This window comes from Triturus cristatus, chromosome 2_2 (assembly GCF_964204655.1).
Source record: "Triturus cristatus chromosome 2_2, aTriCri1.1, whole genome shotgun sequence".
NCBI lineage: Eukaryota > Metazoa > Chordata > Amphibia > Caudata > Salamandridae > Triturus > Triturus cristatus.
In genome coordinates this window covers 1,149,238,784-1,149,265,252 of record NC_140582.1, presented here as the reverse complement: position 1 = coordinate 1,149,265,252, position 26,469 = coordinate 1,149,238,784, and the positions used below count along the sequence as shown (strand labels likewise).

Genomic DNA, 26,469 nt, shown 5'->3' with positions numbered 1-26,469 from the left:
ATTATACTGTAAAATGTCATCTACTGTTGCCCCTTCCTTTGTAGTTGAATTTTGCAACCCCAGTGATGGTGTTGGAAACCGAGGTGTGTTAAGGTCCTTTATCTTGGCTAATTCAAGACAGGATGTCTGTTGCACAGTTTCGTTTATAACTATAATCTGCTGTAGAATGAGGCATGCTCTAAATAGCGCTTCTGTTCCCTGGACTTGCCAGTCCCTAGATCAGACTGATTGTAAGTCAATTGTGTCCTTCCATAGGTCAAAACCCTGTTGAGACAGTTGGGCAATAAAGGAAGCAGAGTAAATCTGTTTGGTGTTGGCATAATTTTCAGTGCTGATGTTGGTGTAACCTTATAATAGTATGAGGTCTGGTCCGTGGTAAACGCTGAAAAATAGGAAGATTTCTGTGTAAAGGTATGCGAACTACTCTTTGGTGGTGTAGGGGAATGCTCCCATTGATGGTACTCAAATACATTTCTAGGTGAAATAGATTTGTGTAGAAAATGATGACCATAATGTTGATAACAGTACAAAGGTTCAGAGTCTGAATTATCTTCTAACATTTAAGTATTCGGAAATGCAGCAGTTTTCTCTAAATCCGATAATGTGTTATTAACAGTTTCAGTGTTCCCATCATCAGAAAAAGTACTGGAGGTAATGACATCACTTAATTACATTTTAAATAAGTGCGGAATCTTTAAGAGTTCCGTCCGGCCGAAGATATCAATCAACCTTGTCCCAAACTATACCGTCTGGTATAGGAACTGCTGTGATGTTCACTGATGACAAGTCTCTTTGTTCACGATGTGATGATTGATGTGGCTTTAAAATCAAGTTGACCTTTTGGGCTGTAGAGCTTTGCTGAAGGTATCGTCCATTAATAAGCATGCTAAAAGTTATTAGTAAACCTAGCCAGAAAAGAAAACCAGTATCCCAGTAATTACCCAGAGTTCTACCCAAGGCAATACCAGGTATGTCTTTTGAAGAAAGTGAAGAAAGTTCTTGATCTGTTGCTTGTGTGATTGTTGGGCTGGCGTCGATTCCGGTTCACTTGGATCCAAGGAAAACGTATCAAAGTTCATGAAGTAGCCAGAAGCAGTTTGATCAATTGTTGGAATTGCATTGGGATTCGTTGAAATTTAATTTTGCTCTCGTTGAGGCATGTTGCTGTAGACTTCTCTATTTGGTCTTATTGCAACTTGGGTGTTAATTTGAATTTGATTTTGAAGTTCGGGTTCAAGAGGAACGAGTTCCATTGCATTGCACAACGGCCCCAAAAGCGCTAGGATGCCTGGCTTCACCTTGGGGGTGCCCAGGAGTGGGCACTTCACAGGGAAAGGCCAGGAAGGGTTCCACAGCGGTATGTGCACAGCGCCTGAGAGACCCTTTCGGGGGTGTGCGGAGCGCTATATAAATGCACTACATTTACATTGTTGCATAGTCCAGCATATTCCGTACAGGAGGCTCCTCAAACGTGAGGAGTCTTTCTGTTTGAACTTCTTGAATTGAAGTGAGAGGGGGGCGTCTGCTACTGTGGAGTTCACGAGGCCTACTGTTTATTATCGACCACATAGTGTAGTCAGTTGAAACAAATCTTTTCTCCTTTTTCCCGGCAAGAGGCGGCAGAAGTACAGTTCTTGTTCCCTGTACTGCTATGACAGGTACAGCTGTTCTGTATGATGGTCCAAATTCATTTTTGTCCGCTAGTTTCTTTCTGACCAGATCTCCGATGTTTCAGATCCAGAAAGGTCTTGCCGTGACTGCCTTGACTTCCCCAGTGGCGGTCTGTTTTGAAAGGGTGTTACTTTGACTGTTTTACAGGATCTAAATGAATCCAGGACAAGACAAACTATCGTGGATATCAAATGGTTTCCCATCCTCCACTATGCCTTCACAATCAAGATCCGTTACCAACATTCTCGTCCCAAATAGGACCTCCTGTTGAGTGACACCCCCTAGAGAACTTCTTGGTTGGTTATTAAGCGCTCTCTGTACCCCATATAAGTGACTGACCCAACTACCGCCCTTTCCTAATACCCTAGTTAAAGATTGCTTTAAGTCCCGGTTTTTCCTCTCCACGACCGAATTTCCCTCAGGATGGTACGGAGAGGAGTACCGCAATTCTACGCCCATACTTTCAATGGCTTCTTGGTAAGCCCAAGAGCTATGGTCAGAATGTAACATGCCAACTGCGTATGTCCCTATAAAGACTCGCAAATCTTTTATAACAGTTCGAGCGTCCGCCGAGCACTGAGGCCAAACCCATAGGAATCTGGAGCATGAATCTACTGCAACCATGATATTTTTTTTTTTTAGCTCTATCAGATTGTAATGGGCCGCAGTGGTCCAAGTACACACATGTGAGAGGTTTGTCTGATTTTAACAGTGGTGTCTGTGCTGGGCGTGTAATGGTGAATCCCTTCATATGCTGGCAGATGTCACATTTCAAGACATAGTCCTTAGTTTGTTTTGTTAGACCTGGCCACCAGTAGCGCTGTTTCAATAAAGAAAGTCGCTGTAACACCTGTGTGCGCAGAGCCCAAACCCTTGTGTGCCGCTAGTATTAAACCTTGCCTACGATCCATATGTGCCTCCAGCACCCTCCACGCACTCAACGCTGGCCGATCACCCACCTGCTGCCTGGCTGCCCGTAGCGCACCCAAGGACCCTTCTCCTGCTGGAACTGCAGCTTCACCAGCATCCGGCCCGCCAACCCACCTACCAAAGAACCCAACCACCTCAGATGCACCCTCCTCAACACCCGCTCTGCACGCAAACACGCCATGGAACTCTGGGACCTACTGGACTCCAACACCCCTGACGTCGCCTTCCTGACGGAGACCTGACTGAACCCCTCCTCGGCACCTGACCTCGCCATAGCCATCCCGGAAGGCTATAAAATCACCCACAGGGACCGCACCAATGGAGTAGGAGGAGGAATAGCCATCGTCCACAGGAACTCTCTCAAGGTCTCAACCAACACCGACGACACCTTCAGCACCGCCGAACACCTGCACTTCAAGAGCCACACCGATCCCAACACAACCCTCAGAGGAACCCTCAACTACAGAACCCCTGGACCACGAGCACAGTTCAGCGACTCGATCACCGACCTAGTCAGCACACACGTCCTTGCCTCCACGGACTACATCCTCCTCGGGGACCTGAACTTTCCACCTCAAGAACGACAACATCTCGTCCACCCTGATCGCCAACCTCTGACTCGGACAACTCGTCACTACACCCACCCACTCCGCCGGCCACACGCTTGACCCTATCTTCTCCGCAAGCTCCCACGTCTCCTTCAACCACACCACAGAGCTCCACTGGAATGATCACCGCTGCATCCACTTCACCTTCCGGAAACCCACCACGCACCACCGCACCCAAAAGATGCCGTGCTGCTGCTGGAGCAAAATCACTGAAGACCAGCTTTCCACCTCCCTCGCCCGAAGTCCACCCACAGATCCGACCGACACCGCCGCTCGCAACCTCAAACAGTGGATCAACGACTGCGCCAACACCCTCGCCCCCCTCAAGAAGCCCTCCAACACCCACACTAGCCAGAAAGCCAGCTGGTTCACCGAACGCCTCCAAGCTAACCTGCCAAAAACTCGAAAAAAACTGTATCCGTGAACGAACACCGGAAAGGTACACCGCCCGCAAGAATGCCACCCCAGACATCACCACCGCATCCGATCCGCCAAAAGGACCTCCTTCAAAGACTGCCTAGACAACAACGCACACAACAGCAAAGAGCTCTTCAACATCGTGAAGGAACTCTCCAACCCCGGCTCCAACACCGATGACATACCACCTTCACAAGACCTGTGCGACTCGCTGGCCAGCTTCTTCCATCGCAAGATCGTAGACATCCACGACTGCTTCAATGCCATCACCACCCTGGCAACCACTGAGACCCCCGCTCCCACGACCACCACCCGCACCAACCGCCTGACCTCCTGGACCAACATCAACGACGAGGACACCATCAAGATCATGAACACTGTCCACTCCGGCTCCCCGGATGACCCCTGCCCACACCACATCTTCAAGAAAGCCAGCTGCACCATCGCACCCCATCTCCGGAAAACCATCAACATCTCCTTTGAGACCGCGACCTTCCCGGAGAGCTGGAAGCACGCAGAGATCAACGCCTTACTCAAGAAACCCAAGGCGGACCCCAAGGACCTCAAGAACTTCCGACCCATCTTGCTGCTCCCGTTCCCGGCGAGGATCATCGTAAAGGCCATCAACAAACAACTGACCAGCTTCCTCGAACAGCATCCTGGACCCGTCCCAGTCCGCATTCCGCAGCAACCACAGCACCGACACTGCCCTCATCGCCGCCACCGATGACATCAGGACCCTGCTAGACATCAGAGAAACCGCGGCCCTCATCCTCCTGGACCTGTCAGCCGCCTTCGACGTTGATGACTCAGTGTATGGATCACATGAGCCCTTGGTAGTGCATTTTTCAACTCCACTTCTACCTGTTGCCATCACATTTTATGCTTAATTGTGCCATCTTTCACATTTAGTTCCCAAAGATGTAAGTTTTCATTGTACAATTGCACACAGTAAAAGGAATTACACAGGATTAGTGTGGGGAATTCGTGATCCGTATTTACAAGTGCCAATATCAGTGCTCTAGTTCTGCCAACTGAGCCGTGCAGTCACCTAGAGATTGGGTTTTAGTGCAACTTGGATAGACCTTTCCTTCCTGCATGCGACCTTTAACGATAGCACACGCTGCACTGTATTACTGCTTACTTTCGAAAGGCCCGTTGTGCTGATCTGTCAGTGTAAATTATGTATTCATACTGATCTAGGGGCAATATTTCATTAGGTAGAGGATATTCTTGTTCATGTTGCAGGAAAGCTTGTATTTTTAAACTTGGATCAAATCTGTATTCAACGCCCGTTGCAGTAAGAAAATTAGCCCTAGTATCCATCTCAGATGTAAGGCTTTCGCATTTGGAATGCTAGCCTTTGTAGCAGCCTATAAGGCTGGTACCGGGGTTAAGACAATTATGAGTTTCCCCTGAGCCAGTGCTCTTCCTCTTGCTACAGCGATTTGAACAGCTGTCAGTATTTTTTCTGTTCTAGTGAAATGCATTTCTGCGTTTGAGTACAGGTGAGATTTGTTTGCAATCGGTACCGTTTCGCCTTCATTTAAGGTTAAAAGTGTACCCGCATTGACCCGCTATTACAGAGATCGCCAAGTTGTGTACGTTTACGCGTGTCTAAGTGTTTTGAAGCAATCATGTCTTCTTGTAGTGAACGTAGGATATTTGAATGTTCCTGTGTCCAATGTCTAACTGAAAAGTCAGGTTTTATTAAGTCGTAGAAAGGTTTTACCCTTTCTAAATAATCCAAAATGTATGTTATGCCGAAATGTTGTAATCCCAGTATTGATTTGCGTTTTTTAAATGTTTTTGGAGGTTGCAGCAGCGCACACGTTTCTAAAAAGTTAGCTGCCAGACTTTTTCCTTCACTTGAGAGCTCAGGACACTGAGGTGGGCAATATTAGAGTTTTTTAAAGTTACCTTTGTAGCCCTCAGAAGCGAATCCCATAATAATGGTGCTCACTCTGGTCAAGTGCCTCATTAAATTATCGTCCGTCAGATAAATATAATTCACGTAGGACCATGCTTCCTCATCAAAATTTTGGAGTAACTCTCTTGCTGAAAATACCCCGGCGCTGTTCTTGTACCTCTGGGGGAGATGACAAAATTGTCGCTGTGACCCCAACCCTGTGAATGTGGTCAAATACCTACTTTCAGGCGCTATACTTTGGCAGAAAAAATCCATTTGAAATGTAGAGTGTAGTTTTTTATTTTTTCCGTATAATGTTATAAATTAATGCTGCACTGTGCGTTTTGGACAGCAAATGTCTTTGTGCAAGTGTTTAAATGTCTGTAATCTAAAACTAGACCATATGAATTGTCTGGTTTTGATACAGGAAACAAAGGAGTGTTCATTGGTGAGGTGCAATTTTCGATCACCCCCTGGCATTCAAGTTGATCTAGGATCTCCCTGAATTATAGGGTATTACCTCTGAGCAATTGGTGAAACTTTTAATGGGATCACGTGGTGGGTTGAGTCCTCATCCCATCCGGTGTGATTTAATACAAAGCTGGAGCTAGGGCTACTGCCCACTCCCGTGCATATGCTTGTTTAAGATGTATGGGAACGAGGTCGGGAAAAGATAGAAAAATTACATTTTCTACCCTTGGGCACTCCATACCAAATGCTGGCGGCCAATTTTGTTCTGCTAATAGGATGTCATACCTGGATGACAGATTTTCCCAAAAGAGACCCTTTAGTTTCCTGGACTCATCCCCCTCCATCTGGAGTGTTCTCTTGTGTAACTTAAGTGGGACGCTCACCCTGGAGTCTGGTGTTTCCACCGTGATGTAATCATTCAAGTCCGCTATCACCAGAAATTCCTTCAGGTTCTGGCGAGTTATTGTTACTTCTGCCGCACTGTCTAGCATCGTCTGAGCCCATTCCCCGTTCAGTAGCTGCGTCCTCAGAATTCTGGGCATGTCTGATCTTCAGACCTGCAACTTTCTTTTTCTTAAATTGAGGTTTTAATTTTGGCTTGTCTTCTTTTTTAGAAGTGTAGACTTTAGCGTGCTGCTTGTCTCTGGACTTTATACGCTCTTCTTTATGTTCTGACCGTCCTTCACTCTCGGATGTTTTCTTTGAGCCCTGAAAGGAATGAGGAACGTGTATCCTGATACCTGTCAGGTTTCCTAATATTATCCCTATTCCTGCGATTATACCTCTTTACAGAAAAAAGATCTCGATCCTGAGGTAGATCACCACAGGAGCACTCTGAAAAGTTGTTTTTGAATTATTATCCCAATTCTTTTTAGAAGAAGCAGGTGTCTGCTTAAAAGTGTCCTTTTCAGGACTGCCCATCAGTTGTGGTTTTAAAGCTTTCCCACCCAAACTGTCTCTGCCTAACTCTGCATATGCAGTTTGTTATTTTGGGTAGTTCGTGTAGTTGGTCTAACGGACTGAACTCCCTTAGGCGTTGGTGGATTGCCACTGAAGCTGCTTCCCCTTTAATATTAGCTAGTATTATGGCTGATACCTGGTCGTAGTTGTTTAATAACTTCATCCGAAAGTTGAGAGCAGGCTCTGCTCCGTACTCATTCTGTATTTGTCTCAATACTTCGGGTACCACCGCTAATGAGGGAATACCGTGAGTTTTGGTATACTTAGCAGCAAAGACTGCACCCCAAGTGGTACAATCCTCTAACTGTGGTGTTATCCCCATGGGCAAGCAGATTAACATTCTGTGTTTTTCAAATGTGGTAGCATTCGGGAATACAGCCTCAAGCTGAGATATTTTCTGACTACCCATAATGGTATATGTTCGCGTTTCGTGGGCATTTTGCCCATTACTGCGTGTAATGTTTGTGGAGTTATTTTAGTTGCTGTACCCTGTGATTGAGTTCCATTTGTTGCGACTGTTGTTGGTTGAACTGTGAAAGTCAGTATGCCGAACTGCGTCAGGTTTCTGTAGATTTTAATTAAATATTTGTGTTGTATGAGTAATTCTGGCTGTGGAATTGTTTCAATGTCAGAATGCAGCGTGTAAGCTAATATTGGCCATGTTGCCCCATCTCCTCTGAACGGGCCTAATCTTATTCTGTGTCTTAAACCGGAAGAAATGTTCCTGGTACGTGAGCGGAACCTCTTATGTCCTTGCAAGGACCATATTCCGCGGGTGCATCTCCCTATGTGTAAGAGTGAGATGTGTGTGTTCTAGCATCTGCTTCTGGGAATGAAACCCACAAATAGAATACCTCTGTTTTATTTGATTTATGTGCCTCAATCACAAAAGCTACTAAGCCACCCCTAGATGACAAACCATGTTCTAATAGTTTCAGGGTGACTGTATGTCTCAATTTAGGTGGAATGAGAATTCCAGCCACCTCTTCTACTACTGAGATGCGATCAGCCACCACTGTGAGATCTACGCCCTCCGTCATTTTTATTGAAGAAGTGTGTTCAAGGGAACTAACAATTGTTTAGGAACAGTATGTCCTGTCAAGCTTGATTAACCAGCAGCCAATAAATAGGATATTTCGCCTACTCAGCTGTGGCGGAGTTTGTGCCCACACACTCCAGGCGTCTGTTTGTGAGTATGGGTCTCTGAGAATAAACACAACTGAACTACTCAGATTCTACTGTTAAATAAGTACCCAACCAACATTGGTGGTGCCATGTCGTGTAGGTCCTATAGTACCCATGCAGGACCTGTGCGTTTGGATAACAAACTGTGGGATTGGAGGCAGACTAACAGAGCACCCCCACCGAGTATGTTAACCGGTTTTTGCATTAGCTAGCTCACAGTGCCACTAGGGTCTCCTCTTATCGGGGAGAGATTAGTTTCTGGCAACCTCCGAGCATGACAACCCTGATCCCTCAAGATCATGGAAACAATGTACTACTTTTCGCTCAGTCACTCGTGCTCATTTAGTTTATCTCAGAGGTACACAGAATAAACAGTTTGGTGCATTTCAATAAGGATTTATTGAAAAGTTGAGTAAAATATGTGAGCTGCAACAACCATTAGACAGTAGCAGAGATATATGATTAGCATTACTATGAATATAAAAGGATAGTACAGTTCTACCATTTTGCAATAAGCATGAATAAATACATTAATATAAAATGCGATAAAAGTGCGCTTATTCCTACGATGCCTATCTGGATGTACCTAAGTGTACCTAGCATGTGAGTTAGGTGTAAAGCCAAGAATCCCTCTAGGATTTAGTCAAACCCTATTACCTGATTTGTGAGAATGTCGGAGCCCTTCTTGGTCTCCAGTTGGACACCCCGCAGGGAATGTTCAGACCACGGTCAGCTGGAGTGTCTGCATCTAGGAGCCTCAGCGTCTCTAGTCGGCCTGGAAGTCTCGCTTCCCGCTAACTACTGATAGCAAGAGGTGCTGTATTTATACAGAAAAGTATATAGAGTCCCTTTGTCCCTTGTTCTTGTGTTAACCATTGTTGGGTATGAGGCTGACGTTTGTGATGAACCTTGTGCGTAGATATTAGGAAGGTGGTGTATAGCCCCTGCCTGGCTTCCAAGTAGCCTTATGAATATTCATTCCTGCGGTGTCAGTCTAAATATGAAGTCATAGAAGACTATTGTTCAGGGAAAACCCTCCTTCTGCACCCAGGCCTAGAACTAGGTAAAAGGTTCAGTTTTTAAAAGGCGTTCAGTCCTTAAAAGGCTCGTTACTGTGTAATGTCGGGGCAGTGATGTAGGTGAAATGGTATGATGTTCCCTGGGCCTATATTAGGGTACCTAGATGAAACATAACACTCTATGGGAAGACCGTGGAACAAGGTGGTTTTTCACTGCCTAAGATGCCTACATGTAGCACTGGCACATCAACATCTCCTTTCGCCGTATCTGGCCCTGCTCCTGATAGACTTTGAAAAGGCTTATGAAACAGTGGACTGGTGTTACATGGAATTGGTGCTGGTCCGGGCAGGCTTTGGCCCATATTTCTGGGGGCTGATGCGAGTACTATACTCTACCGCCGGCCTGAGTCTTGATCAACGGCGTTCTCTCGCTGGAGTTCCCGATCCGTCGGGGGACGAGACAGGGTTGCCCCTGTCTCTCCTGCTTTTCGTTCTGGCTATGGAGCCACTAGCTTGGCTTATTAGATGCGATGCCCAAGTCCAAGGATGGCGTTGGAGCACCTCTCACGAAGAACGTTTCGCCCTCTGTGTGGACGATGTTCTTTTGTTTATGACTGATCCAGCTCGTGCAGGCCCCCACTGCCTTTTGATCCTAGAACTTTTTGGGGAAGTGTCTGGTCTGAGGCTCAATCCGACCACATTGGTTCTGGTTCCCCTTCGCACCTCAAAGGAATGTATAGAGACTCCATTGCGAACTCAAGGGACACTGTTGCAGATTTAGGCTGGTCCTTTTGTCCTCTGACAGCAGTGACAAACAGCTCCATCTTCTGGTGGGCAACGTATCTGGGGCATCTGGAGATCAAGGGCCTCTGAAAGAAACACGTTAGTTATAGATTCCTTACCTTAGAATTACCCCCAGGCGTCAGACTGGATCTGGAAAGTTTTTTTCATCAGCAGTACCTCTGCGTGTCGTAAGGTGGTGTCGGTCGGCTCCGCGTCAGTCGTTGGCGTCGTGGTCACCGGAATGACGTTGCGGTAGCTACTTAGATGCCGTCCTCGCGCGCTGACGTCAGTTCTTTCGTTTTCCGCGCCGACCAGCGCAGATCCGGAAAGAGCGGTACCTCCAGTTTTTTTTTGACTGATCTTTTTGAGCGCCTTTTGGGTACGTCTTTTTTGAGTCTGACTACTGGTGCACGAGGGATGCCCGGATTCAAGGCATGCAATTTCTGTACCTGACTGATGTTGGTTAGAGATCCGCACCGCGTGTGCCTCTTTCGCCTTAAGCGCAACCACGACCCCAAGTCGTGCTCCGACTGCCGGTCCATGGCTCCGAAGGCTTTGCGGGAGCGGTCCTGAAAGCTGCTGGAGCGCCGGCAGTCGGCTCCATGCTGTTCGAGGTCCCTGTCATGAAGGGGGTCGAGGGACTGGCCGCGGAGCCATCACCATTCGTCCAAGTCATCGAAGTCTTTGCACTCTGGGTCGGGTAAGTCGAAGCACACAAAAGTCGAAGCATCGTCGCTCTTCGACTTCTTCCCAGCGGTCGGCTGACGCAACAAGGGATTCGGGCGGTGCCCCTCCTGCAGTCCGCGTGCGGAGCCCGAAGAGTCGACATTGCGGTTTCCTCCCTTCCCGGAACCGGGAGTGACTCCTGCTCAGCCTCGTGCAATTTACGAGGCGATGCGTGCCATCTTTGGGCAGCCCAACTCCGCTGGTGCGCCTTCGGGCCCGTGGACTCAGTTGGGGGGCCTAGGCCTTCTCTGCCGGCGGTTCCGGCAACGGCGCCACAGGCCCCCTTTGGATCCAGGCCTGGATCCGGATCGGCGCCGGGTGACCGCATTACACCTCCACCGGTGCCTCTCCCTCAGGCACTGATTCCGCTACCGATGCCGGTCGTGCTCCCGGCCGGGGTCAATGCCGGCCTCCATCCTGATGTGGACCCGGAGCTGGACCATGTCACCCGCCGCCGAGAGGGGTTTCTGAGCCCCTGTTCACTCCTGGGGGCCCTTTTCGACCTGATTGGCACCCAGAGTACGAGGAGGAGGAGGAGGAGCACTGGGAGGGGTCAGGTGACCCTTTGACAGATCATCTCTAATCTGAGCAGGACTGGAGAGAGTAACTGGGGAATGCCAGTGGTTTGGACACCTCCCCTGACCTGGCATGTTGTCTCCTACTACCCCGGCAACAGAGGAGGAAGCGTCGTACACAGTGGTGTTGCGTAGGGCGGCCAAGACCCTCAACCTAGAGCTCCCTACAGTGTCCGTCAGGACTAACCTCCTGACTGAGATGCTTCAGCCAGCAGCGAGCTCTTCGGAGCACCAGCTGCCGTTTAATTAGGCCCTTATGGGTTTTCTTTTGGGCATCTGGTCCAAGCCCATCACGGGGACTCCCGTGGACAGGATTATTGCCCGACGCCACCGCCCGGCTCCGGGCGACCCCACTTTCCTCTCCCAACATCCCAACCGTGAGAGCTTGGTGGTCCAAGCCTCCGCTTCCAAGAGCGCATTCCCTTCCCCACCAGAAAGGGAATCCAAGAATGTGGACCATCTTGGGAAGACATTTTTTTTCTTCCGCCAGCTTGGGACTGCGGTCGGTAAACTCTGCATGTCTTTTGGGCCGTTATTCCCACTCTGTGTGGGATATGGTTGCGCAGGTGCTGCCTCAGTGTCCGGAGGAGGCCTGGACAGTGCTCTTCCAGGTTGCCACCGGGAGGGATGCGGCGAAGTCTATCTGTTGTGGGCTGGATACCGTCGACTCTCAAGGCAGGACGATTTCCACGTCGGTAGCCCTTCGACGCTACACCTGGATGAGGTAGACTGGCTTTTCTGGGGATGTCCAGAACACTCTCATGGACATGCCCTTTGATGGCCGTCGCCTTTTTGGCGGCAAAGCAGACAACGCTCTACAGCGTTTCCAGGACTCACTGGCTATGGCCAAGTCCTTGGGCCTCTCCACTCGCCCAGCGCAGTCTTCTTTTCGGCACTTTTGTGGCTATGGAAGGAGTGCCCCGCTACATCCTGCCCAAACCCACAGGCCGCAGCAAGCTTCCCAATCATCACGCGCCAGGGGACGTGGGAACCATCGCCGTGGTTCAGGGGGCCAGCGGGCGGGCCAGTCCACCAACCCCCCCCCCCACCTCTGCAGCAGCCTCCAAACCTTCCTAATCTGACATTTCCGGCCCATCAAATGCCAGTGAGTGGCAGGATCTGCCATCACCTTCCCCACTGGTGCACCATCACGTCGGACAGGTGGGTTTCGCAGATACACCCTCCCCTTCGAGGCTACCCCTCCAGCCATGCCACCTCAATACTACCGCATGTCAGAGGATCACCTGGCACTTCTCCAACAGGAAGTTTTGGCTTTCTTGGCCAAGGGAGCAATTGAGCGTGTTCCTACCCAAGAAGTAGGTCATGGTTATTCCCACTACTTTCTGGTACCGAAGAAGGACAAGGGCCATCGTCCTATCTTGGCTCTCAGGAACGTCAACCGCTTCCTCCGGAAGGAGAAGTTCAAGTGTTGACGCTCGCTCAAGTCTTGTCTGCCCTCGACCATGGAGACTGGATGGTAGTGTTGGACTTGCAGGATACTTATTTTCACATCCTCGTCCTGCCGGCCCACCGGTGTTACCTGCGGTTCACGGTAGGCCACGAGCATTTTCAGTTTACCGTGCTCCCCTTTGGCTTTTCCAGCGCCCCTCGGGTGTTCACCAAAGTGTTGGGGGTGGTCACAGCTCATCTGCACAGATCAGGGGTTCCAGTCTTCCCCTATCTCGACGACTGGCTGTGGAAGGCGGGCTCGCCCCAGGCTGTCGTCTCCCACCTCCAGACTACGGGCGGCCTCCTGCATTCGCTGGGGTTTATCATCAATGTGCCGAAGTCACACCTGATTCCCTCTCAGAAGCTCCTCTTCATCAAAGCGGTTCTGGACACAATGCAGTTTCGGGCTTATCCTCCTGAACAGCGAGTCCAGGATATTCGGGCTATGATTCCGATCTTTCAGCCTCTATCCCGGGTTTCGGTCAGAATGACCCTGAGGCTACTGGGCCTCATGGCCTCCTGCATCCTGCTGGTTGATCATGCCAGGTGGCATATGCAGGCTCTGCAGTGGGACCGAAGGTTCCAGTGGGCACAGCATCAGGGGAATCTGTCTGATTACGTCCAGATCGCGGAGGGCACTGCTCGACAGTTGCAGTGGTGGCTCACGAACCAGGATTGGGTCAACAGCAGATCCCTCTCCCTTCCCCAACCAGAGCACACAGTGGTGACAGACTCCTCCTTTCTGGGATGGGGTGGCCACATGGGAGAGGCGCAGATCAGAGGCCTCTGGTCTCTGGTGGAGTCCGAGTTCCACATCAACCTTCTGGAGCTACAGGGGATTCGTCTTGCTCTCTAGGCATTCCTTCCCTCTGTCCATGGAAGGGTAGTGCAGGTTTTCACTGACAACACCACTGCCATGTGGTAGCGCAACCAACACGGCGGGGTAGGGTCCTGGACCCTATGTCAGGAGGCCCTCCGCCTCTGGACATGGCTCGAACATCAGGGCATATCCCTGGTGGTTCAACACCTGGCAGGTTCCCTGAACGCCAGGGCGGACGAACTCATCCGCAGGTGCATGATGGATCACGAATGGCGTCTTCGCTCGGAGGTGGTGCAAGGTCTCTTTCTACAGTGGGGAGAGTCTTGGTTAGATCTATTCACCACCAAAGAGAACGTACAATGTCAGCAATTCTGCGCGTTGGAATTTCCAAGGCGGCACTCGCTAGGCAACTCTTTTCGGCGCGAGTGAGTTGCGGTCAGTTGTACGCCTATACCACTTCTGCCCAGAGCGGCGAAGATCAGGCGCGACCGGGCCCAAGACATTCTGGTGGCTCCGGATTGGGCACGAAGAATCTGGTATCCTGAGCTGCTCAACATGGCCATCGATCCAGCGATCTGACTACCTCTTCGGGACGATCATCTGCCGCAGCAGCAGGGGACGGTCCTCCACCCGGACCTGTCCAACCTCCACTTCCTTGCGTGGAGATTGAGCGGGGACAGTTGACCTCTTTTGACAGGCCTCCCGAAGTTTGTGATGTAATCTTGGCAGCCAGGCGTCCCTCCCCTAAGACGGTATACGCCTGCCGGTGGAACAAGTTTGTGGCTCGGTGCACAGCAAAGGCTGTGGATCCCCTTTCTGCCCCTCTTTCTGAGGCTCTCTTGTTTCTTTTTTCTTTAGCGCAGCAGGGCTCTGCTCTGGGCACTATCAAGGGCTATCTTTCGTCCATCTCTGCCTTCCTTCGGCTTCCAGATCAGCTTTCTCTTTTCAGTCGTTTCTTGAAAGGCATAACTCATCTCTTTCCTCCTATTCTCTTCGTTATGCCTCAGTGGGACTTGAATCTAGTCTTAACCTATTTAATGTGCGCTCCCTTTGAGCCGCTTCACAACTGTCCTTTGAGGCTTCTGACGCTTAAGACTGCATTGCTGGTAGCCATCACATCTGCCAGAAGAGTGAGTGAACTCCAGGCGGTTTGATCCAAGCCTCCTTTCCGGTCTGTCCATCCGGACAGGGTGGTTCTCATGACTCAACCATCCTTCCTTCCTAAGGTTGTCACTGCCTTTCACATTGGGCAGACCATCACTTTGCCCACCTTCTTTCCGCCTCCTCATCCTTCTAAAGAGAAAGAGAGGCTCCACCGTCTAGAGCCAAAGTGTGCGCTTTCTTTCTATCTGGATCGCACAAAACAGTTCCGGGTGGATGACCAACTCTTTGTTGGCTAGGTGGGCGCCAAGAAAGGTCGGGCCGTACACAAGCGAACCATTGCTCGATGGGTCGTTTTGTGCATTAAAGCGCGCTATTCTCTGGCTAAAAAGGAGCCTCCAGTGGGGCTACGCGCCCATTACACCAGGGTGACGGCAGCCACTACTGCCTTGGGAAGAGTAGTTCCTCCACATGACATCTGTCGGGCAGCTACGTGGGCATCACTGCACCCATTTACAAAACACTACTGTCTGGACAGCCAAGTCTGGAGAGATGGCTTCTCTGGCTGTTCCGTTCTCCAGGATTTTCTGGTGTGATTTTGGTTCGCAGACCCACCACCGGGGTTGGTATTGCTGAGATATCTATTCTAAGGTAAGGAATCTATAACCAACGTGTATCTTTCAGATAAACAAGTTACTTACCTTCGGTAACAATATATCTGTATGAAACATTAGTTAAAGATTCCTTACCGCCCCACTCATTCTCCCCGTTCTGCCAACTGATTTCTAGGGTTAAGGACATTCTTTCAGGGCCCTAGTTTTGTACGCCAGTGGGCAGTGTCTTGCATGGCACTATGTTTCTGGCGCGGAAAGTAGTGTCTAGAACTGACGTCAGGGCGCGAGGGTGGCGTCTAAGTAGCTACCGCGACGTCATCCCGGCGACCACGACACCAACAACGGACGCAGAGCCGACCGACGCCACCTTCCGACGTGGTACTGCTGACGAAAAAACTTTCCAGATCCAGTCGGACACCTTGGGGGTAATTCTAAGGTAAGGAATCTATAACTAACTAATGTTTCTTACAGATATATCGTTACCCAAGGTAAGTAACTTGTTAATCAGGTCTCTTCAGGAGCAGCGATTACACCGTCTGCTGGAGCTATAGGCAATTCCGCTAGCGCTCAAGGTCTTCTCATCACTTCAACGCATTTCGGGCCTCATGTTAACTGACCATACAATTGTGATGTGGTACATTAATAAGCAAGAAAGTGCTTCTGGACACAGGTGAGATCCCGCTCTGAGACTCAGGTGGACTTCTTTGCCACGTGTGAGAGCATCCATGACTGATGTTCAGTGGCTTCCAGCATCCTTTGCAGGGAGCTGTAGGGGATACTTTTCAGTTCAAGTGGAAGCTTCTGCTTCACTACGCATTTCCTCCCATATCTGTGTTTCTTGTGTTCTGATGAAGAGTTGTCAGAGCCCAATCCATCTTCATCGTTCCAGATTGACAGAGAATGTTGCTGTGTGCAGACCTTCTACACCTGTCCTAAGAATGCCACTCAAAGTGGATCAACTCTCAATCGAAAGAAGATTCTGCACCCCAATCTCTTGCCTGGAGATTGAGTGTGGCCATGTGTGTGATTTCTATATCCCACCATATGTGGCTGACATTATCTTAACAGCTCAGAATGAACAGTACTTCCACCACCACTACCAATAATACTTCTGCCATCATTACAATTGCAACTAACAAGCCATGTCAAAGTAAAATGATTTTAATGTGCTGTTTCATAGTTCTGTTTCTGCATGCCTGTCTTTGCATACATTGCGTTAAGGCTTTGCCAATGTTTCCTAGGTGTTAACCCTACAGCAAAGTATTAAGTGCGTACCCCTATGAAAAATGTTTGTTCTGTCTGAGTTGTGGGGATGGGGTGGAAGGTGCTGAAATGTGTCTTTACCCTCAACAAACTGTTCTAATGGGATCCAAAATCAGCTGGAACATATACAATTATGGGCCTTGTCTGTGTTGTGAGGTTAGCTTGCATGTCTGCCCTGCTCTGCCAAGCATAGGTATTGCATCAAATGCTAAATAGTGAACTGCTGATCGTACCATCTAAAGAATGGTATTTCAGAATTGACCTCTGCTAGATCTTTATGTGCACTTATCGCATGGCTCAGGAGTGTAATGAACATCCTGTTCCTAAAAGGAAGTCATGAAAGTGCTGCAGCCGTACTGTGTTGTACGAGAAGTGACCCTGTCAAAAGAATTATTGTTTTGGTTCTAGTGACGCGAGTCCCATGGAACATTTTTACGATTAAAAAATATAAAATCCGCCCTGATGAAATGCGGAGATTGTTCTTCCAAGCATGTGAATCTTTAGAGTATATTAACATTACATTAAAAACACTTAACACATAAAGTAGTCCATGCTTTAAACATTACAATCTAGACTTTTTCGTAACTGCGTGTATTGCTTTCAGAAAATGGAATGTTGGGATAATATGGAAGTGTGAGGAAATCATAGGTCACTGAATATGATAAGCTAACTTTTATTCATGACATGCAATTTAGGTAAAGAAAAGGGGATCTAAAATGATAGTTAACAACACAATTTTATTACAGGTTACCTTAAGTGTGATACGGATGAAGGCTGTGAAACTAAAGAAGATGGTGGAGGAGGAGGAGATGAGCTCTTTGACACTGTTCAGTCTTCAATTGTTTCTGGTGAAAGCATACGTTTTTTTGTGAACGTCAACTTGGAAGTACCACAGAGTATCGCAGGTATGTTAGTCCCGTATTGTTTAACTCTTAGTTGTCTGTGGCAGTTAATTATATTTTGTGCATGAAAGTATTATTTAAACAGGACTACACGATACTCTTTATTTCTCCAATTTTAGAATGCCTAATAAAATGGCAATTATGAAAACATCTAGGCTAATAAGTGATTTTGATTCCTTCTGTCTTGCCCCTAGAGGTCAGCAATTGTGTGAAGTTTTCAAGGCTATCATTGGTGCAGAACTTGAGGGGCATTAATATATTTTTATCTTGTAAGAGATCTATCAACTAGTATGGAACACCAGATGGTTTTTGTTTTTTTGTACCCCATTTTCAGCAGAGAATAGACTTCTAGATTGGAATTCTAGAAAGCGAAGAGATAATTTAGCACAAATACTGATATTAAACAACACAGTTGTGTGATTCTTGAAGATAAAATGGAAAGTTTCTATGCTGGATTTCAACAGCCCATAAAACGTACGTGGCTGTAATCCTAATTCTTCATTGTGGTTATTCTCCCTGAATTCATAGAAGGCAGAATATTCCTCTATACGTGCTGAACTCAAAGCACATCATTTAAACTACATTTTTCAGTTGTTAAAAAACATAACTAAACAGTGACAATAGAAAGGCCGTGTGAAAACTAGTACAAAGTACAGATTGTAATGAACCAATAGTTCCTTCATTTGATATAGTTCATTTGGTTTAAACCTTGTGTAACAGTGATAGCTTTGAAAAGTTTTATGTTTTGCAAAAGAATCAAAACCATTACGTTTATGAATACAGATTATAAAACCTAGCCACATTATTAATTGCTTGTCTATTTTTTTTAGAGTATATTAATTTCTCAATTTTGAATTCGATAAGGTGCTAAGTTCCTTATTCAGTAGTCCCTTATATTGATTTCATGATTGAGTAAACTTATGGGCAGCTTGAAAATGTGTTCAAATGTTTTTCTATCAGTTGTGCACAATGTACAAACTTGTGCTTTTTTTAATGACCGTTCATTGAGTAAATGCTAATGCCCACCAGCAGCAATTGAAACGGAACAACATATTGGATCCGTCTGTTCACGATCACAAGAAGAGGCCAAGGAACAATTGTTTTAATAGTTAGTTAAATTTGTAGGGCGTGCAGCTACCCCATTCAGGGTTTCCCGGCGCAATGAGTCCAGAATCTAGACAAGGTAACTAAGCCAATTACTGGGTGAAGAGCCAGGTCTTTAGGTCTCGTCAAAACTTCAGATACGAAGACTCCTGTTTCATGTGAAGAGGAAGAGAGTTCCAGAGTCTATTATAATATTGCTCATTTCATTGAAAACATCCGATCGATCAATTTTGACAAAAGCGCACTTTAGATAAATATAACCAATGTAATGGTGGCTCTTTACATGTGAAATATAGTTAGCAAATGTGAAAGTAAGTGTGTTGATTAAGATTTGCGGAACCTTGTTTAAAAAGTCTGGAGTATGGAAATGTCCTTATAACAGTTGGATCTAACATCTAATTAGATCCTTGAGAAAATATTACTCGGTTGGGATAACCAATAATGCTATACAAGTTTGAAAGCTATTCAACCTAATTTTCAATTTCCATGTAGTAGATTAAAGCAAAGCATTGCGTGTAAAGATTATTGGAGAATCCTCACTTGTTAACGCCTCATACATCTTTATGCCTGATGTACGTGAAATATTGGAAAAACAAAAACTGAGAAACCACATTGGAGGAAACAATCATGGAAAACCAAGTATAATGAAATACAAATGAATCGAAATTAAAGATAACATCTAAAGGAAAGAATTGTACGGAAGAATCCAAAATTACGCTAAACTTGAGTGGAGTTTAAGACTAGTGAGGGTTTTTTTTAGGGGTCAGGAATGGGTGGAGTTCAGGTATAGAAAGGAGTTTGTGTTCAGGGATGGGGGAGTTGAGGGGAGATGAGTTTTATTTAGGTCATGAATGGGTGGATTTTAGGGGCGGTGAGTGATGTTTTAGGGTACAAGGATGAGCAAAGTTTAGGTGTGCGGTGTTTTTAGGGTTCATGGGTGGACACAGCTTAGTGCCGATGCCTATTGATGCCTCTACACCGCTGCAACATCTCCAGGGATTGGCAATTCCCTGGCAGCTTTGGCGGGCTGTGGTGGTCTGACCGCCTGACTCCTAATTGCCAGAGTCCATGGACGCCAGACTTTTAATCAGAGCCTAAGTCATTTGCAGGCAGGGGTAGACTACCAGCCTTGCCAATTACAACAAATCGGTCATGTTTGTACCCCAAGCTTTGTCATCATCATGCTGTGTTTCACCTCTACTGGCCTCCTTCATTAATGCAATGACCAACTGTCCAATTTTTGGGACTTAATGCCTCCGATATCTTGCCCCCGAGACATTTGGGAACCCTTTCAGTTGCATTTGCCAACAAGAACCGATCTCCAGCCCATGAGGCCCTTTGACTATTTGATCCTGAGAGTAAATGTTTTCGCCTATAAGCTAATGAGGTTTACTGTGATGTCGAATGTAAGTGCGTCCCTTTCACAACTGCCAAGCCATTATAAATGATATGTATTCATGTGCACTGTTTGCCAATAATTATGGATAAAGTTTTTTTAAAAACTAGGACCAGCTGCGTTTTTTGGGAGATCTTCATTAATAATAAACAGTGAATAGTCCCATCCACATGCAGGTATCCTGGAGAACCTTTTGCAGTGTCCCATTTTTTGTTGTACATTTGTCTTGTATCACAAGCCTAGGAAGTTCACTTGGCACAAAATTATAATCTATCAGTTTAAAAGCAATATTTCATAATCTATACATTTTCTTTTATCTTTTTAGAGTAAATACATTATGCCTTAAAATGACACCAAATAAAGGAATATTGACATTTTAAAGCATCCCTCACCAAGCCTTTTCATTTTCTTTTAAAGTGAATGTTGGGGAAAGATAGGGCAATATACTTCTGTAGACTGCAGCAATGTAAGAAAGACAATAGAGCATTGTGCCTTTAAGGGCACCCTGAGCTCCAGTGTCCCATCATGCCCTATAGGTGGCGGTTGACCATTCTTTTTTCCAGCTTTTGCTTACAGGATCTTGGAGTACTGATTGTCGTCTATTTAAGGTTTTTTGCCTATTAAAATCACTTCAGTACCTTTTTTAAAGTGGTTCACTCAACGTCCTTTAGGTTTGAGAGTATTTTTCTGTTATATCTGACTGGAAAGATTTTTATTTTTGTGCAAAATGCCATCTTTTTTGCCACCTGTCCAGATTGTGTCTGAAAATATCATACAGATCTGGTGAGGGTCTGTTATGCCCATGTTTGCCAGAGTCTCATGATCCCAGAAAATAGATGTCATTGTAGCTCCCTCCCCAGTCGCACCTTCAGAGCTCATGAGAAGATTCACCAGCATGGGCAAGACGAAAGGCAGTAACCCTGAAAGGAAAGATTTGTGAAGGGCACGGAGATGTTGCTCCCTCTACCAGTACTCCTATTTCGCCCTCTGAAGGCTCTTGCAGTGGGAGAGGGCAAGTTGAGAAACAACATCCTTGTTCAACATCAAGGACATGGACATCAAAGAGGTACAGTGTCTTCTTGCTTCCAGTTGAGGGTTGGGTTGACACCGAGGACTTGTATGATGTCAAAGAGGAGACTATTGACATTGAGACATGGTACGACGTTGAGACACTATAACGCTTCGGAAAAGAATACGGCAGAGTGACTTCTGATGAGGGAATCATGCAGGCTTCCTTATGAACCGGGCTCTGAATACTTCAGGGCTTACCTTCCGGACCAGCTGCTCCATATTCTCCTTCCTCACCACCTCCTTAGCCTCCTCCGAAATCTCCTCCTCTACTGGTAATTACTGCAGAAATTCTTCTAGCCATGCCTGCTGGGCCTTTGCTAGAACTTGCCGCATCCACCACGATATTCTGGGTCTCATTTTTGACATACCAGACCTCGCCATAGATTTAGGTCTACGTTGTGGTATCCCTGTCACCAGTACCACTCCAGGTTTCCCAAACTAGTCTACTTCTCGATCAAGACTTAGACTGGATTCCGCATTCCAGACGGGGTTTTCAATGTCTTATTACATAACCACTTCCACTGGCGGATGGTTACTCATCTACAATTGAGATTCTCCTCTGGTGAGTATCTCTTGCGGATTATAGGAATACTTTCCAGGAGGTTCTTTTAAGAGGTGCCAACAAGTTGAAAATACCTCTTCTAGCAACTACAGCTACAACGTCTGTAATTTTTGAGACCATGCACCAACGGTCTGTTTCAAGGCCATTATGTGCTCTGGTCCCAGACCTCATTAAACCAGCCATTGATATTTTCTTGACTCCGGCCTCATTCAAGGCAGCTCCTGATGTACAAAATAAATAAATACAGACCGCCTTACCAGGATCTATTGTTTCTCCTCTCAGATCCTCCACCTGTGTCCGATTGTCTCATCCGCTCGCTTCATGCCAGAGCCCCATCCTCTAGAGTTCCTATAGAGGAGAGCAAGAAACTGGATTCAGTTGGAAGGGAAATGTGTGGCACAACCACTATGAAAGCAGCGAAGCTATGGCATTGCTTATGAGGTACAGTTGGTTGCTGTGGGACTAACTACGACAGTTTATAGCTAACCTGCCAAGAGACGTACATGAAGATTTCAAAAAGATCATGAATGAAGGAATGATGGTTCTGATGGATACATCTGCCAGTGGATTCCTCACCTTGTGAATATCCCCTGCGCCAGCATTCCACGGAACTTTTCTTTCCCAGCACTCTACGTCGACGTGGGCGACTTCACAATGCATCGGCTCCGCACGCGACTCCGTACGACGTCACCGGAGCCATAAGAAGCCCACGTCGGCGTCATGACGTCAGTTCCCTTTTTTCCGCGCCGTCGACGCGCAACGGTTTTTTTCCAGTGCTCCCTAGCTACTTTGTAGTTTAGCTGTGTTACTGTGTAAAATTCAGTACGTCTTCGATGAGGAAGTTGGGCTTTAAGCCCTGTAGGGAATGTGGAGGCCTGATGTCCATGACGGATCCGCATCAGGACTGTTTATGGTGCCTTTCTTCAGACCACGATATGGAAGAATGCGGGTGCTGTAGGAGCATGAATCCTAAAGCGCTGAAGGAGAGGAAGACTAAGCTCTTCATGAAGAAGATCGGTGAGGAGAAGAGAAGGAGAAAAAAAAGAGAAGTCGAGGCGGGAGTCATCGACTTCGAGGTCGTCTAAGTCAAAGAAACACCACAAGAAGAGGAAGCATTCTTCTCGGCGTCGGTCCTCGAAGTCCAGGAAGTCGAGGTCGGCTTCGCCCCGTCGACCTCGGAGCAAGGACTTGTCACCTTCTCCTTCTAAGTCTCTGAAGTCTCCCTCGCCGAAGCGGGCTCCAGCTCGTTCCCCGACGCAGTCACCGGCTCCGTCTAAGGCTTCGACTCCGGGTCGAGTGGAGTCTGATGTTCCTTTGGATGAGCAAGAACAGGAAGAGGCTGCTCCGGTGCCGGATGACTCTGCGGCTCCGGTGGATGATACTGCGGAGCCGACGCCGGTGACTCCACAAAGGGATACAGGGTCGGTCCCTTATCCCCAATTCCCGGCTCCAGGTACAGATTCCTCAAACTTTCTGAATGCCATGTATGGTATTTTTAATAGGGCGGCCTTCCCATCCGGAGCCCCAACTGGTCCCGTGGGTCCGATGGCGTATACGCTAGGGGTGCCGCAGCATTATGCTCAGGCCCCCTTTTTGCTCTTTATGCCGATGGCGCCTTCCTGGCAGTTTTCGGCACCGTCTGGGGATCCGACACGACCTCAGATGGACCATCAGTCTTCGGAACCTTCCTCGACGCCGAGGCCGACTCCATCGGCACCGCCGACTCCACCTATGGCGCCTCCGACTCCGGTACCTCTGGCTCCACCGACGCCGCGTACGACGTCGACGACGCCGGCTCCCCGGATCCGGTCGAGACGGGAGGCCCAAAGGGTATTGGAGGAAGGGAGATATCGAGCAGAGGTGGAAGAAGGTGAAGTCGACTCTTCTTCGGATGAGTTTGAAGGGATAGAAGAAGCAAGTGGTTTGGATACCACCCCAGAGTGGGAGCATACTTCTGCAAGGTCTTCTCCTCCACAGGAATTGGCACCCTACCATGTGGTGATTAAGAAAGCCGCAGAATTGTTAGATCTGCAGCTACCCTCTGTGGAGTACAAGTCTAACCTGCTTACGGAGGTGTTGCACTCTCCGACGTCAGCTTCGGAGCCTTTGTTGCCTTTCAATGAGGCCATCTTGGAACTGGTGTTGGAGGTGTGGAGGAAACCTCTTTCATCTCCGGCGGTTTGCAGACAGGTGGCAAGGAGGTGCAGAGTTGCACCAGGAGATCCGGATTTTTTGTCTACGCATCCATCTCCGGAGAGCCTAGTTGTGCAGGCTTCATGTTCAAAACATGCTTAGGGTGCTTTCCCTCAGTCTCCGGCTGATAGGGAATCAAAGAAAATTGATCAGGCGGCCAAGAAGTCCTTCTCCTCAGGAAGTATGGCGCTGAAATCATCTAATGCCACATGCTTGCTGGGGCGTTATGTTCATGCCTTGATGGACTCTATTAAATCTTTGGCCCCTAAGTTGCCTGAGGGGGATAAGTCGTCCTTCTTGGAGGTTGTTCCGGACACTCGGGCAGCTGCCAGGTAGGTGATCCAGTCTGGTCTGGATACGGCGGACTCGGTGGCGAGAATTATGGGGTCGTCTATAGCCGCAAGGGGGCACGCTTGGCTCCGTTCCTCTGGATTCTCAGCAGATGTTCAGGCCACGTTGGTTGATCTGCCATTCGACGGACAAACTGTTTGGGGAAAAGGCAGACTCTGCCCTTCAACGATTTAAGAACAGCAGATTGACGGCAAAGTCCTTGGGTCTGCAGGCTCCTGCTAGGGGTACAGCTTTTTGAAAGTCTAGGGGATTCGGAAGATCATCCTTTCGCTCCTTCCGACAGCCCCAACAGCAACAACAGCAGCAGAATCCCTTCTATAGGTCCTATAGAGGGAAGCAAAGGGGTCGGAGAGGTTCTGGACGCAACCCCTCTTCTTCCTCCTCCTCCTCTGCTCCAAATGAGGCTTCAGGGAAGCAGCCCTAGATCCCCCATCCCGGATCATGTAAGACCTGTGGGGGGTCGGGTGTCCTACTTTCTACGGGGTTGGAAATCTGTTACAACCGACCTTTGGGTTTTGAACCTCGTAGAGACTGGGTACGCCCTTCCCTTTCGGGAGTTTCCTCCCCCTTACCCTCCTTGCCAAGGTTATTGTTCGGAAGACCATCTGCTTCTCCTGCAGAAAGAAGTTCTAGCCTTGCTTCAGAAGGGTGCAATAGAGGTGGTTCCGGAGCAGGAAAGGGGTCAGGGATGCTACTCCCGGTATTTTCTGATTCCCAAAAAGGACGGCAGATTGCGTCAGATTCTGGACCTCAGAATCTTGAATTTTTACCTGAGACAGGAGAAATCAAGATGCTGACCCTTGCGCAGGTTCTTCAAGCGTTGCAGCAAGGAGACTGGATGGTGTCGCTCGACTTGCAGGACGCGTACTTCCATGTCCCAATCCTGAAGTCGCACAGGAAGTATCTCCGTTTTACGGTTGGGTCGCAACACTACCAATTTGCGGTCCTCCCGTTTGGTCTTACTACTGCACCTCGAGTCTTCACAAAGGTGATGGCAGTGGTGGCTGCTCATCTCAGGAGGTCGGGGATCCCGGTTTTCCCTTACCTGGACGACTGGCTTCTGAAGGCAGAGTCCCCAGAGATAGTGCAGCGTCATCTGCAGGTGACATCTCAGCTGTTATTCGACTTGGGTTTTTCGATCAATGTGCCCAAATCTACCTGGTGCCCTCTCAATGCAACCTGTTTATAGGGGCAGTACTGGACACTACTGTGTGTCGAGCATTCCCTCCTCCTCAAAGGATTCTCGACATTCAGGAGATGGCCCCTTTATTCCACAGTGGAGCGGTTGTTCCAGTTCTGAAGGTCCTTCGCCTGCTCGGTCTGTTTGCCTCCTGCATTCTGTTGGTCAACCACGCACGCTGGCACATGAGGGCGCTCCAGTGGTGTCTCCGCAAGCAGTGGTATCAGCACAACGGGGATCTCAGGGAGTCAATCAAGATCTCCAGAGAAGCTGCAGCGGATCTGTCTTGGTGGAGCGTGAAGGGCAATCTGTCTCAAGGAAAGCCCTTCCATCTACCTCCATCAGTGGCCACAGTGATAACGGATGCATTCACTTTAGGGTGGGGTGCGCATCTGGGGGATCTGGAGATCAAAGGTCTTTGGTCTCCAGAGGAAAGGTTGCTTCACATCAACCTTCTGGAATTGCGGGCTATTCGTTTGGCGCTCAAGGCCTTCCTCCCTTCCCTTCGCGGTCAGTCGATTCAAGTCCTGACAGACAACACGACCGCGATGTGGTATGTCAACAAGCAGGGAGGAGTGGGGTCTCTGTCTATGCAGAGAGGCCTTACGTCTATGGTCCTGGGTTCAGGACCATCGGATTTGTCTGGTGGCAAATCATCTGGCCGGGGTGTTGAACGTGCGTGCGGACAGTCTCAGTCGGCAGTTCTCCGCCGACCACGAGTGGAGGCTCCATCCGGAGGTGGTTCTTCACGTCTTTCGGACGTGGGGGTCTCCTCGGATGTACCTGTTTGCCACTTTCGAGAACGCGCACTGCCCGTGGGTTATGTTGGACATTCCAAAGGAAGAGCGGTGCACAAGCGCACGTTGTCGAGATGGATTATCCTTGCCATCAAGATCTGCTACGCCCTGGCTGGTAAGACCCCTCCTGAGGGCATTAGAGCTCATTCAACTAGAGCTAAGTCATCTACATCTGCTTTGGCCCGGGGTGTTCCTGTGACAGACATTTGTAAAGCCGCGACTTGGGCCTCCCTCCATACCTTCGCAAAGCATTATTGCTTGGACTCCGAGATGAGGAGGGAGGGCCACTTCGCGCGCTTTTCTTGCAAGACTTTCTGGTTTAGGAAGGTGGACACCCTCCGGGAGTGGGGACTGCTGTGGGAATCTATTCACAAGGTGAGGAATCCACTGGCAGATGTATCCATCAGAAGAA

At 48.2% G+C, this 26,469-nt stretch overlaps 1 protein-coding gene across 1 annotated transcript in view; it reads left to right on the top strand.

Annotated features, from left to right (window-relative positions):
• Positions 1–26,469, top strand: part of SLC4A11 (solute carrier family 4 member 11) — a 1,034,103-nt gene that overhangs the window by 118,698 nt on the left and 888,936 nt on the right. Inside the window, exon 3 of the mRNA XM_085642688.1 lies at positions 17,248–17,406. Within this exon, the coding sequence (XP_085498814.1) occupies positions 17,248–17,406 (159 nt within the window). The remainder of the gene's footprint in view (positions 1–17,247; positions 17,407–26,469) is intronic.